The sequence below is a fragment of the Lucilia sericata genome, unplaced genomic scaffold (genome assembly GCF_015586225.1).
Source record: "Lucilia sericata isolate MDLA Ls3-8-SP2 unplaced genomic scaffold, ASM1558622v1 Contig000099F_arrow, whole genome shotgun sequence".
Taxonomy (NCBI): domain Eukaryota; kingdom Metazoa; phylum Arthropoda; class Insecta; order Diptera; family Calliphoridae; genus Lucilia; species Lucilia sericata.
In genome coordinates, this window is record NW_023994131.1 from 651767 (window position 1) to 665834 (window position 14068).

Consider the following 14068-nt stretch of genomic DNA (forward strand, 5'->3'; position numbering starts at 1 on the left):
ACCGGCCAATTGTTTTATAGGTAGCCAACAAGGTTTCTTTGTCCATTCCCCAAGTGCTGCCGGCTAGCGCTTTGAGGACCTTGTTTCTACTTCGCAATTTGTGCGTAATTGCAGTGGCATGAGCTGAGGAAGTAAACAGGCTGTCAAAGGTGACCCCCAAAATCTTTGGGTGGTTCACAGTCGGAATTTGGTTTCCATCGACTACCACGCCTAGGTTCAAGTTTACCTCCTTCGTCCAGGTGGTGAAAAGTGTAGCTGAAGATTTCGCTGGTGATAGTTTCAGGTTACGTCCAGTGAAGAAGTTGTGTATTTCTCCGAGATAACCATTCACTCGATCGCATAGCTCATCAACGTTTTGGCCCGTCGCCATAATGGTACAGTCGTCCGCATAAGATATCACTTCCACACCTTGTGGAGGTGTGGGGAGTTTAGAGAGGTAGAAGTTAAACAATAGGGGGGATAAGACACCGCCCTGTGGTACTCCCTGTTTAACTCTACGGGTTTTGGAACATTTGTCTCTAAACTCAACGAACGACTGACGGCCACTCAGATAATTTACAATCCATCTCTTCAAGTTGTTGGGCATGGTGGACTGCAGGATGTCCTGGAAGAGAGTGGCATGGCTGACTGTATCGAAGGATTTCGATAAATCTAGCGCCACAAGGAGTGTCCTTTCACAAGGCCTCTGCTGGTTTAAGCCTTGTGAGATCTGAGTGGTTATGGCGGTTAATGCTGAGGTGGTGCTGTGCATCTTACGGAATCCATGCTGGTGGCGAGCTGCTATAAGATGGCAGGGCAGCTGGGGGAGGAGGAGCGCCTCAAGAGTCTTCGCGACTGGTGACAGGAGGGAAATCGGCATGTAGGATTGACCCTCTGTCGCGTTCTTCCCTGGTTTCAGTATCGGGATGACTCTACCCTTTCTCCAGGCATTGGGTATTATCAGGCTGCTCATTGACAGGTTAAAGACCATTGTCAAGTACTCGACTCCCCGTTCGCCAAGGTGTTTCAGCATCAGCATGGATTTCACGGAACTTGCTCTCTGCTTGGTGTACGTTGCTAGGAGCTGGAAGATCATTGAAGATGCGATCAGTGAATTCTCTGAAGCCGGGCCAGTCTGCTATCTTTGGGTTTATGTAGAGACGGCGTTCAGACCGATAAAGTCATTGGGTCGATCCAGACAAACGATTATGGGTAAGTGGTCTGAGGCTAGAGAAACTACTGCTCTCCAAGTTGCGTAGTTTATCAGACCAGGGCTCGCTATTGTGATGTCTGGAGAGCTGGCGCAGTTACCCATAATCCGTGTGGGGGCATCATCATTTATTGTGCAGAAGGTGGATTCGTCAATTTGTTCCGCCAGTGACGCGCCTCTCTGGTCTTCCCCTAGACTAGAGTGCCAGAGCTGATGATGCGCGTTAAAGTCCCCAAGGACTAGACGCATATCGCCATCTAATAATGTCCTAATGTCGGGACGGTAGCCTGATGGACAACTGGCTACTGGCGGAATGTAGACATTATAGAGCTCTAGGTCGGTTTCCCCCGATCTGACTGCAATACCTTGGACTTCAAGGTATTGCGTTGAGATCAAGGGAAAGAGCTCTATACTGCACTGTGTTATGGATTATAAATGCAATGCCCCCACCGTTGCTTCTGGTGCGGTCTTTTCGGAGAACGTTGTAACCGTTACAACTGTGCAGACTGGAATTACTCGTCAGATTTGTCTCCTGGACCGCAGCGATCACGATGTTGTTTTGCTGCATAAATCTGGTTATCTGGGGTAATTTACTCTGGAGGCCATTGCAGTTAAACTGCAATATGGATATCACACCAGGTCTCTGGACCGCAATCGATGGAGTCAGCGGCGAGGGTTGTTGTTGCTGCTGAAGATGTTGTGTTTGCTGCGGTTGTTGTGATTGCGGTGGGGAGGGTGGAGGTGTGGCGTATGATGACGACGATGACGATGTCGATGATGCCAATGAATTTCGTCGCTGTTGTTGGCAGCATGGGGCGACAAAAGTCTCCGACCACTCCCGATGATGATTTAGTCCAGAGCAGTTTCTGAGGTGACACCAGCCCAAACAAGCGTTGCACCGTAATTGGGTGGACATATGGTGCAACCGGTTCTGGCAAACTGTACAGAACCATGGTCCGGGATTTAGTTCAATTCCGGCACGGACCAATAGGATACGGAGCAGCAAAGCCGGAAGATGTTGTACCGTTGGTAAAAATGTGTAGTTCTTCGTCGCTGGGGACGGCTGGTAGAAACCCGGCTAGCACCTCTAATGAGCCTCAAAAGGGGACCGTTAAAAGAGCTAGATCTGGGGATGATCAACCTCATCAACGAAGAAGTCCACGAGCCTGGATGGAAACTTTCGGGCGGCTGTTATAGATCGTTCTGATCCGGATGGGAAGATCAGTCCCGAGCTGTGGTAGCTGGTCGAGGGCAGGTTCCTGGACGAAATCGCTGCATACAGTGGTAGCCCAGATGACGTATCCTTCAAGTGTGCAGACTGGACTAGGGGCATCAAGATTGTCAACTGTGGCAATAAAAATTCCTTTGAATTTTTAAGGGCCACGGTTGCCAAGCTTGGTGACCTTAGTCCGGACTCAAAGCTCGAGGTGATTTATGCATCTGAATTACCACTCAGGTCAATAGTGACAGTATGGATTCCACCACCCATAAGACCGGTGGACATCATACTGGCGGTATTGGCCAAGCAAAACAGTAATCTCCTTACAAACCAATGGAAGTTTGTTGCTTCAATGGTGTGCAAGGAGAATACAGGGAGGGATTTCCGTTTCGCTGTAGACGATCCCTCGAGATCTTGGATGACCTGAGGGGAGTTGTCAACTTTGGACTTGGAACTGTACGGTTTAGATACTCTAAACATGACAGATCCAAGGAAGCTGCGGGTGATGCAAATAAACCTGCATCATTGTGAGGCAGCTCCAGCAGAGTTGGCAAGGTTTGTCACCCATTCCCAGACGGACGTGGCCCTAATCCAAGAACCATGGTTAAACAACAATAGCGTTTGTGGATTAGCGATCACGGGATATACTTTGTTCGTCCCGTCCACTGAGGATAAGGTTAGAACTTGTATGTTGGCAAAGAATGAACTTAATTTTCTAATATCTCATTCTTTTAGGAGCGGCGATCTAACCGTTATAAACAGAGAGGTCAAGGGTGGGCGTTTGCTCTCGGTGGCCTCAGTGTACATGCCGTATGAAGCTATAGAGCCGCCTGGTGTAGAGGTGCTGGAGCTGACGGCGTATGTAACGCGGAAGGGCGCTATCCTGATACTAGGCTGTGATGCAAACGCACATCACAGTCAATGGGGCAGTGCTGACATTAATAAAAGAGGTAAGTTAGTGTTTAATTTCATTACTGCATGGAATCTTATTAGGAATAAAGATAGGGAAACAGTTATTGATATTACCCTTACTAACCAAAATGAAGATCTTATCAGGGATTGGAAAGTACATACCGACTATTCGTTCTCTGACCATAGCCGGATTACTTTCACAGTGAATTTGAGTAAATCCAAGCAGGAACCCTTTAGGGATCGTAGGAAAACCGACTGGTTAAAATTCTTCAACAGGGTCCGTTCAGGATTTTCGCAAATGGACATAAATATTCTGCGGTCCTTTGAATTGGATAAGATTGTAGACAAATTTACCAGTGTGTTAACGGAGAGCTATAGCTATCCTGCCCGATGAAATTTCCGGGTATGCATAAGCAACCTAAATGGTGGACCAGGGAACTACGTGATCAAAGGTCGACGGTTAGAAGGTTGTTTAATAGGACCAAGCTTACTAGACATCCAGAAGATTGGAACAACTACAAAGTCAGTTTCAATAAGTTTAAGGGAGAGATCAAAAGGGCAAAACAGACATTATGGAGGAACTACTGTGAATCTGTTGGCAACGTAAATGATATGTCTAGGTTCCGTAGAATTTTAGCCAAAGACCCCAAGGCCTAGAAGACAACTCGTGGACGGAGTCCAGCTCAGAGACACTCTCTTTGCTTATGGAAACTCACTTCCCAGGTTGTGCTGACATATATGATAGGGACTTAAGTCAGGGGGTCCAAGGACCTGGGGCTTCTAGTTATTCATCTGGTCATATTGATGAAATAGTCACTAGGGACAAATTGGGCTGGGCGGTGAACACCTTTGACCCATATAAATCACCGGGTCCGGATGGTGTTTTTCCGGCCATGCTCTGTAATATTCCTGAAGACGCATTGGCACTTCTAGCTGATATTTTCAAGAGGTGTCTCCTCACGGGATACCTTCCACAAAGGTGGAGAGAGGTTAGGGTAATCTTTATTCCTAAGGCCGGTAGGGCATGCCACTCGAAACCTAAGGATTTCAGGCCTATCAGCCTATCGTCCTTTATACTGAAGACCTTAAATCGTCTGATAGATCTTTATCTCAGGAGCAATATAGATACCCGTCTTATTAGCAACGTTTAACATGCCTACCTAAAGGGTAAGTCGGTTGAGAGTGCGTTACATGAGGTGGTTGGTTGTATTGAGCACGGTTTAGAGCATAGGGAATATATTCTAGCCGCGTTTTTGGACATAGAGGGCGCCTTTAACAACATTAGAATAGAGGCCATCAGAGAGTCGTTAGTCGTTAGTCGTACTCGGAGTTCAGGATTTCCTAGTGAGTTGGATAGTATCGATGCTTGATAGCAGAATTATCAACTCAACCTTAGGGGATGATAGGATTCGCAAACGAGTTACCAGGGGTACACCACAAGGAGGAGTGTTATCTCCCCTACTATGGTTACTGGCGGTCAACTCTATCCTAAGGATCATTGAATTTAAAGGTAGGAAGATAGTCGCTTATGCGGATGACGTGGTGCTACTGGTCAAAGGTAAATTTCTCCCGACAATCAGTGAGGTCATGCAGTCAAGCACTAAGTGATCTATCAACCTGGGCAAACAGGAATGGGTTGGGTGTGAATCCATCTAAGACGGAGCTAGTTCTTTTCACTAGGAAGTATAAAGTTGAGAGTTTTAGCTTGCCGAAATTAAACGGCGTTGAACTGACATTATCGGAAGGAGCCAAGTATCTAGGGACCTTCCTCGACCGAAAATTGTCTTCGAAGAAGAATATACAGTAACGGCTTAAAAAGGGTCTCAATACCTATTACACGCGCAGAAACTCTATTGGTAAGAATTGGGGTTTGCGACCAGACATGGTAAATTGGATTTACACGTCGGTAGTAAGGCCCATTATTACCTATGGTTGTACTGTGTGGTGGGTAGGAATGAGGAAATGCAGCTATAGATTAATACTCAGTAAGGCTCAAAGGTGTGCTTCTATCGGCATAACAAGTACACCGCAAGCGGCATTGGATATTATTCTGAATCTGCTCCCAATTGAGAAATATGTTGAGAGTGTAGCGGCTAGGAACTTATTTACAGTGATAGACAATCGTTTGTACGCAGCATGATTTCTTTGATTTTTAAAGCCATTTTTGGGTTTATTTTAAAACTTTTTTAGAAAATGGATTAAATACACCATAGTTATTAAAAAATAGAAAAATATTATAAAATATTTTTCTCTAATAAAAATATCAGAGAAAAAATTTATTTTCGTTGAGACATTCGTTTGTACGCAGTCATGTAATTATTACTTTTACGAGAATAATTGAATTCTTTTGAGCGAGTATTGGGGTTTAGATGTAAAATTAATACATTTCTTAGCCATACGAATTATAAAAATCTTTATAAAGATATATTATTTGTAGAAATTGCGATTTTATCGCTGTCAAAACTAAATTAGGAAATATTTTATCATAACATCAAAATTAAGGATTATTTTAAGCACGATTTTTTATTATTTCCTAATAGATACTCATGCTGTATTGAAAATAGCATAAAATTATGAAAACATGTTGAAAAATGGCTTCCTTAATCGATTTTACGAGAGTAATATTACAAAAAAACTAAAAATTATGACACAAAATCCCTATTTTTTAATGAAATAACGACAAAAATTATACTCCTTGCAGTAAAAAGATCTATCATCATTCCTTTATCCTTGATCTAGTCATTACTGTGTCAAGAATGCTTGTAAACCAAGATTTATTAAGATTTATAAGGAGAGAAAACTGCACTCTCCATAAAGCCCGATATCGGATATGAATAAATTCTAAAAGTTAGTATTTTCAAGTGAAAATAAGTTAAACTAGTATTGTCTAGGGCGTTACAATAGCGTATTGTGTGAATTGAACCAAAACGCCGCTAAAAATACAAATTACATTTCGTTTGGGAAATTGTGGTGCATTAGACATGTTTCTTATGCAAATTACAGATTTCCATCGGATTTTTTTCACCCAAAATTAGATTTGAAATATTCTTTGATTTATTAGAACATTGTTTAGCAGAAAAAATAATGAAAAATTGCGACTCGAGATACAATTTCTATCCAAAAATGGGTATTTGACCAGGCTTTGGATTGATTTTCCGACAGAGATTTTAATTCTCTTCCTTAACCAGGCGGAATTTTAAGACACAACCAATCAAAATCATTCTTACAATCTTCGCTTAAAAGATTTATAAACAAAAAATATACTTTTTTAGCATTTAAATAACATACAAATTTTTTTAAACATGACTTTCGGAAATTCTTTTTGAAGCTCTTTTAAAATTGACCTATCCAAAATCTAATGAAATCTATTCTGTCAGTAGCAATTATGGAGGTCCTACTACATGTTAACATAAGAAAAAGACAAATTTGCAAATTATTTTTATGGATATTTAAAAATTTTTAAAATGCGTACAAGCGAATGTCTTAGAGAAATTTGATTTTTTTTTTTCTGGAATTGCTAATAGTGCTAAAAATACTATACTTTTATATTATTATTTTTAAAGAAGATAGTATCAAACTATTGTGCTAACTTTTTCCTTAAAACACTGTTTACTTTCTTTCAAAAGTTAAAAAAACATGTTGCGTACAAACGATTGTCTATCACTGTAGACTGTTTGAATCAGCTCTAGTAAGACCAAAGCGGGTAGGCCACACTAGAATACTGTACGAGGTAGGTCTAACAGGAATTGAGGGAAGTACGGAGGGTATTTCTGATCATTTGGTTACGACCCTGGACTTCGGAGTAACACCCTCAATAGTGATTCCTAGTAGGGATGAGTGGGAAGAATCCGAAGTACTGTTTGAGGGGTGTGCAGTTTTCAAAGACGGATCCAAGATGGACTCTGGCACAAGTGCCGGGGTTTATTTGGTAGATAACAACATAAGAGTGTCCTACAGACTTACGGACGAATGTAGCGTCTTTCAAGCGGAAATCCTGGCTATATGGAAATCCGTAGATATTATTAAGACACACATTAGGCAGCTCTTAAAGCTTTGCAGTGTAAAACGTTACATTCTAGCTTGGTAAACAGCTGCAAAAGGGACCTGGAAAGGTTAGTCAGTTTATACACATTCAGGCTGTGTTGGGTACCGGGACACTGTGACATACAGGGTAAGAGTATAAGGATTTTAGTAGGGGTGATAACCGGACACTGCTCAATTGGAGCCTTTAGGGGTAATGGGGTCGGTAACACACAGGATTTTTGCAGCTTGTGTGATGACGAAGAAGAACTGGAGACAGTAGAGCATATTTTATGCCACTGTCCCAGATTACAGAGTCTAAGACTGAAATGGCTAGGTAAAGGATTCCACGATGAACTAGGAGATGTAGCAGGGTGTAACCTAGGCGACATTATGGGCTTCATCAGGGGAATTTTTTGGATTTTCAGATAACAGACAATTAAGGATTTCCCTTCCATGACCACTTCAATTTTCTGTTCTCTTTTTGGAGGGAAAATCTCACTCTTCTCATTTCTCTTCTGTCTTTTTTCTCCTTGTTCTTTATTAAAAGGATCCACAATGGACCTTTGGGTCTCCGAGTGGATGTATACATTGATATACAACCATTTTAAACTAAACTAAGTCCCCTGTCAAAAACCTAATTGCTGAGAATGTATTAGTAGAAGCACGAAAATAAACACAGTTGTTCAAAAGGTACTAAATAATAAATGTATTTTTGATACGTTATTTTTTGTATGTTATTACTGGGATTTCAAATACTAGTGAATGAAAATATTAGTTACTTAATTTTTTTCAGAAGATATTTCATCTTAAAACATATTATAAACACGTCTTTTTCTTTTTTTCTGCACTAATGGAAAAAGAAAAAAAGTATGTGAAATACTTTTTTCATTTTCTATACTAAAATTTACAACTTTTCTTTTTTTAGTTTTAAATAAAATGAAATGTCAAAGAATAAAATTTTTTTTTTTTCGTATGTAAAATATAAATTAAAAGTGTGGCAAATAATAATAAATATTAAGTTTAAGTGATAAGAAAAACTATTAAGTGATAATATCCTCGCAATTTCGCGAAGAAAATTTGAAGTTTTGTGAGTGCGTTTTGTTCTCTCAAGTGTGTTTTATTCTCTCAGAACTCGTCTGTGTGAAGAGAATAACAAATTTTGTTTGATGTTATGCATGAGCTGTCAGTCTCAGTTCATGATAAAGTATTATATATGTTTGGACCTTAAGACTACGTACGTAAAGTGTACTAATGTGAAGGTCCCTTTACTCACATGCATAGAAACACGAATTAGTCCAAGATATATTAATTATATTTAATATACCTAGATTCACTCTCATATAAGCAGTCGTAGAATGTTTTGTCTCACATTTCTTGCTTTTGCAACGAAAACAATTGAAAATATATTAATGCAGAGATGGATAATTCTAATTAACGTTGTACCTTTTTAGCATCTAATCTACATATTCAGTAGTTTTTGGAATTATAAACTTGTTTAATGCATTTTCTTTCAACATGGTTATGGAAGTTACAGACGGAATGACAAACATATGCCGCCTTATGAAAAAAAACGATTATTAGTTTCCAATTAAGTACAGGTTTTAATAACCATTGTTAACTTAATAATCGTTTTTGCAAAAGGCAGATTATACATATCGCCACCTGAAACGCAAACGGCCCTAACTAACCAAAAATTCAATATCGATTTTATTGTGATTCTAATGCATTGCATCAAAATAAATGTCCACACCAAAAATTGGACTCTTCCGACCATAATTATCGATTTTATTGACAAAAAACAAAAGGCCTTATCTACAAAAACATTTAAATATTAAATGTAAAAAGTCCAATTTATCTATTTTATATATGCCATTGTCAACTATCATAATAAATAATAGGTTTCACTATTAAACAATTTGTTTATATACTACAAATAAATCGCGTTGATAGAAACAAACTTTTCAATTTAAATAGTTTTTTGCTTCTGTAAAATTTTAAAAATGTTGGATAGGGCCGTTTGCATTTTAGGTGACGATATATAGCTTTCTCAAAACTGTGAACGATATAATAAAAATAACAACTTGAAAACTAAAATTGCTTGCAATTCTAAAGATATTACAAATGGATTTTAAGTTAGCGTAATAAAACTTGAACGAACTGCAGACTAAACTAAAATGCTTTTATAAAATCATATAAGAAAACATGTAATGTTAAATGTGTTCAAGATAAAATCTATATCTAATTACTTGGGGACATCCTAGAGCCATTTGCTTATTTTTTTTCTCAAATTTTAGAAACCTCTCTATCTTATCCAACTTATTTCTAGATGTTATACAATCAATTTTTTTTTCAAAATCAGGTTTATCACTTAAAATTTTGCCATGTCGAACTTTGGGTATTTTGTCGGTTTGTATATATTCTACGCACGACTCGAAATATATATCCTACGCAGCATGAAATTAAAGAATTTAATCAGTTACAATAATATCAAGGACCATGATTGAACTTATTAAAACATTTACCTGGCTAAGCATCTCATAGTATTGTTTCTCTGCTTTAGCAAATCGCGACTTCTCCCAATATTTTTCTCCAGCTAACATTGCCATAATTATAAATTGTACTGCACCAAAGAAATCACACAACGTGTAAAGTTTTTTTGGAAATGTAGTGTGGCGTCCAGTATACGAATAGAGTTGCCAATATTTGTATAACAAACACACGTTTTGGATGGCGATTTTACCCGCAGTTACACCTGCAAGTTTTTTTCAAGTTTTTTACATAAACTAACTGACAAAAATCATTTATAATTGCAGGCTGCAGGCAATTTCAGAGCAATTTTACCACGTGTTAATATTAGACAAATATTTATCACAGCACTTGATAAAACGTCGACAGAAAAATTGTAAATGTTTGTTCATATTAATGCACAGGAGTAACAAAATGGTAATTTTATCACAACAACTCACAGATAACTTTACTGAAATAATGCTATATTTTACAGAAAAATTGATATTAAATGCAAATTTTGTAAATAAACACAAATTTCACTAAAACTTATGTTAAAATTCAATTTTAATTGCCCAAAAACAAAATTCTATACAAATTTTACAATACAATGACGTTTGTTATCAAGACAACTTTGTCTAAGCAATTGTTTAGACAACACGGTCATAACGAAGCTATAACGCTAATAAATGCTGTCTATACCTGCTAATTTTTTATCATGATAACAATTTGACGTTTAGCATAATAAATATTTTTCTAATATAGACGCGGGCTTACGTTCAAGATATCATTGTTATTATATTCATTAATTTTATTCGCAATATTATTTAAGTCAAAATATTTTTTCCAGAAGAACAACCAAAAATTAATTTCTTTATAGTAAAATTGAAACAGTAGATGGAAAGAACAACAATTAATTTGAAAAAGTGTGAGTGTATTAGTAAAAAAATGAAACTTGAAAGGCAAAACTTGCTCATCTAACGTCTTAATAACTCCGCAGTTACACCTACAAGTTATTCTTTCGCACAAACTTTTTGTCAAAATTCATATTAAATTGATTCTGTGCGTAGGCTGCAAGCAACTTTACTTTTCAAGATATCATAATTATTATATTTATTATTATTCACAAGCATATTTGATTTGAATATATGTTTCAATAAAGGAATACAAAATATCAGTCTAAAAATTATTTTTCAAAGGAAAAACTAAAAATTGTTCAAAAAATTAATTCTTGATTATAAATTTGAAATAGTAAATGGAAAGAAAAATTGAAAAGCAAGTTTGTTTCAATTTTGAAAAGTGTGAGTGTTTAGTAAAAAATTAAGTCATGCCTTTTTTTCCAATATGTCGGGTTTGCAGGCATAAAAGCGTGATTTATAATCCCATGTCTATATCAAATAAATTTTATCAAAACAAACGTCATTTAATTGTTAAATTAAAATGGGTTTTTTTATTTTGTATGGATACTGTGTATAGACAAATATTTATTACAGCTCTTCAAAAAAAAAAAAATTCAATATTTTGATTATGTTAATACATAGCGGAAACAAAATGATGATTTTATCACGACAACTCAGATAATTTTACTTTAATAATGCTACACTTCATAAAAACAATTAAAATAAAATGCAAATTTTGTAAATAAACACTAACTTCACTAAAACTTATGTTAAAAATCAATTTTAGTTGCAGAAAAAATTCTATACAAATTTTACAATAAAGTGACGTTTGTTATCAAGACAATATTGTCTAAGCAATTGTTCTCAGAACATTGTTATAACGATGCTATAACGCTAATAAATGCTGTCTGTACCTTATAATTTTTTATCATGATAACCATTTGACGTCCGTCTAGCTAAATACAAATTTATCAAATTTATTTAATCTAGAAAGGGGGTTAGATCATAAAACTCCAAACACATACAATACTTTACGACGAAATGTGACTGACATCTCGTGTTTACTGTATGTATTTAAATGAGAGTGAACACAATCACTACGTCAAACTTGTGCAAGAAGTTCAAAAGTTGAAAAATGTTAAAGTTATACATATTAAAAGAAGAGAAAGGGAAAATGAGAACAAAAACAAAACTGTCAAAATTATTGTTTGTTTTTTCATAAACTTATACATTTTTAAGTATATTTTTTCAGAAAAATTTATTTTACATAATTTCAGGCGCACACTTAAGTTTTACAAATTAATCTGCCGGAATAGAATTTTTCATTTATAACAACCATTATTCCATGTAGGATATATTCTCTTTTCAAATTTTATCATTTTTATGTTATTTTTTTATAAAATAAAAAAAACTTACAAAAAAATTCGTTGAATGAAATCGCTGAAATTATTGTTTATGAAATCAGTGCCTACCAAATGCAAAAACAAAATACATTAAAATGTTGTTGTTGCCGAACTGTCACCATCTTATGTTAATTCGCCTTGTTTATAATCAATGTAAATTTCAAGGCGAATAGACTATCACCCAATTTACACGATGATTTTTTTTCATGTTTGCCCAGACGTCTGTTTTCATGTTTGTCGATGATTGTTGGTGAGCGGGGTAGAGAAGAATTGGGGTAAGAAAACAAACATGATTTGGGATTTTCATGATTGTTTTTGACATTCCTCTTTAAACTCATTCGTACTGTTGATATTATGCTCATGTAAAAAAATAATTATGTCTTTTTTTTACATGAAAACATTAAAATTTGCATTAAAAAAATACTATAGCGTGTTACTAAATTTTTTTTAAATCAAATTAAATAGCTTTTATGTTAAAAATTTCATTTTATTTTTATTACGAATAAGTAATTAAAAAGGATTATACAATTAAACATCAAAAAAAGACATGCATAGTTGCATGTAAAAAATCACCGTATAAATGTTCATGATTTTTTGGAAGATTCTCAAAACAGCTTGGAAAAAACAGACGTCTGAAAAGTCTTCATGTAAATTGCGCCTATAAGGTGAAGTCCATGATGCAGCTAAGACCACTTTTAGCGGAGGGGACACCAACGTGCGACACGAGTCATGCGACACGAGTTTGCTGCCAAAGGGGGTAAAGAAGAAAGGGAAGTAGCAAAGGACGCACGAATCGTAATTTAAGGGGTTTTTTTGGCATCTCTTTTGTTACGCGTTCGTTTTTTTGGCAGTTGCTTTATTTTTATTCTGTTGCCACTTGCAATATTTTGAATTTTATTTACATTTCATTTAATCCAAAAACAATAAACATTTTAAACATTTGCTTGTTAAATTTTAGTTATTTTTATGGAAAATAGAAATAATTAAATAAATAACTAAAAAACAAGCAAAATTTCTCAGCAGAACTCATATTTTAATAATCAATTGGGTGTTATTTCACCAAATTTGTATAAATTATTAAAGTATATTTGTTAAACATATTTATTACAATATTACAAATATTTTAAAAATAAACATATTTAATGTTAAACAAAATAATAGAAACAACATTTAAGAATAATATATATGACAACACTATCAAAAAAATGTCGCACGCCTTTGAGTCTCCATCTAAACGTTCATTATTTTACGAAGGGCATTTAAAAGAAAACTGAGAAAAAAACCCTGCGACATGTCCCCTCAGCTAAAAGTGCTAATAGAAATTTAGCCCGAAGCTGTCAAACTTAATATAAAAACAAATTCGCTCTCAAAACCGACTCTGTCAAACTCCATATAAAAAAATTCTCTCTCATTGTTAAACTCCATATAAAAAAAATTTCATGAATTCGCCGCAAAATGAAATGACGTCACCTTATAATATATTCGCCTTGGTGAAGTTTTTTCATTATGCCGCTAATTCATGATATTTTTTATGTATGGAGTTTAACAGTGAGAGGGAATTTTTTTATATGAAGTTTAACAGCTTCAGGCTAAATTTCCATGGACAAAAAACAATCAGCTGTTAAAATTATTAGTTTATTAGTTATTGCCTTTTTAGTTTCACCATGGTAAATTTATAAAATAGACTCAGGGCCAAGCTAAAATAATTTTACAGCTTCTGTTTTGAGAGAGAATTTTTTTATTTATATGGAATTAGACAGCGTCGAGCGAAATTTCCATGGACAAAAAACAATCAGCTGTTGAAATGACTTCACTTTATTAGATTCGTCATGCTCAAGGCCAAGGCGAACGCACATAAGGTGGTGGCAGATCTGCAACAACCACATTTTACATGTATTTTGTTTTTGCATTTGGTTCA

At 36.0% G+C, this 14068-nt stretch overlaps 1 protein-coding gene across 2 annotated transcripts in view; it reads right to left on the minus strand.

Annotated features, from left to right (window-relative positions):
• LOC119599991 (probable elongation factor 1-delta) overlaps positions 1-10138 on the minus strand; it is a 46548-nt gene extending 36410 nt beyond the window's left edge. Inside the window, exons 1-2 of one of the 2 annotated variants that reach the window (XM_037949974.1) lie at positions 9866-10135; positions 9590-9787 (exon numbers count right to left, since the gene is read on the minus strand). In XM_037949974.1, the coding sequence (XP_037805902.1) occupies positions 9590-9787; positions 9866-9949 (282 nt within the window). In that variant the 5' untranslated portion in view covers positions 9950-10135. Of the gene's footprint in view, positions 1-9589; positions 9788-9865 lie in introns of both variants that reach the window. The other variant, XM_037949975.1, reaches the window with a different exon arrangement.
• Between the last annotated feature and the right edge of the window lie 3930 nt (positions 10139-14068).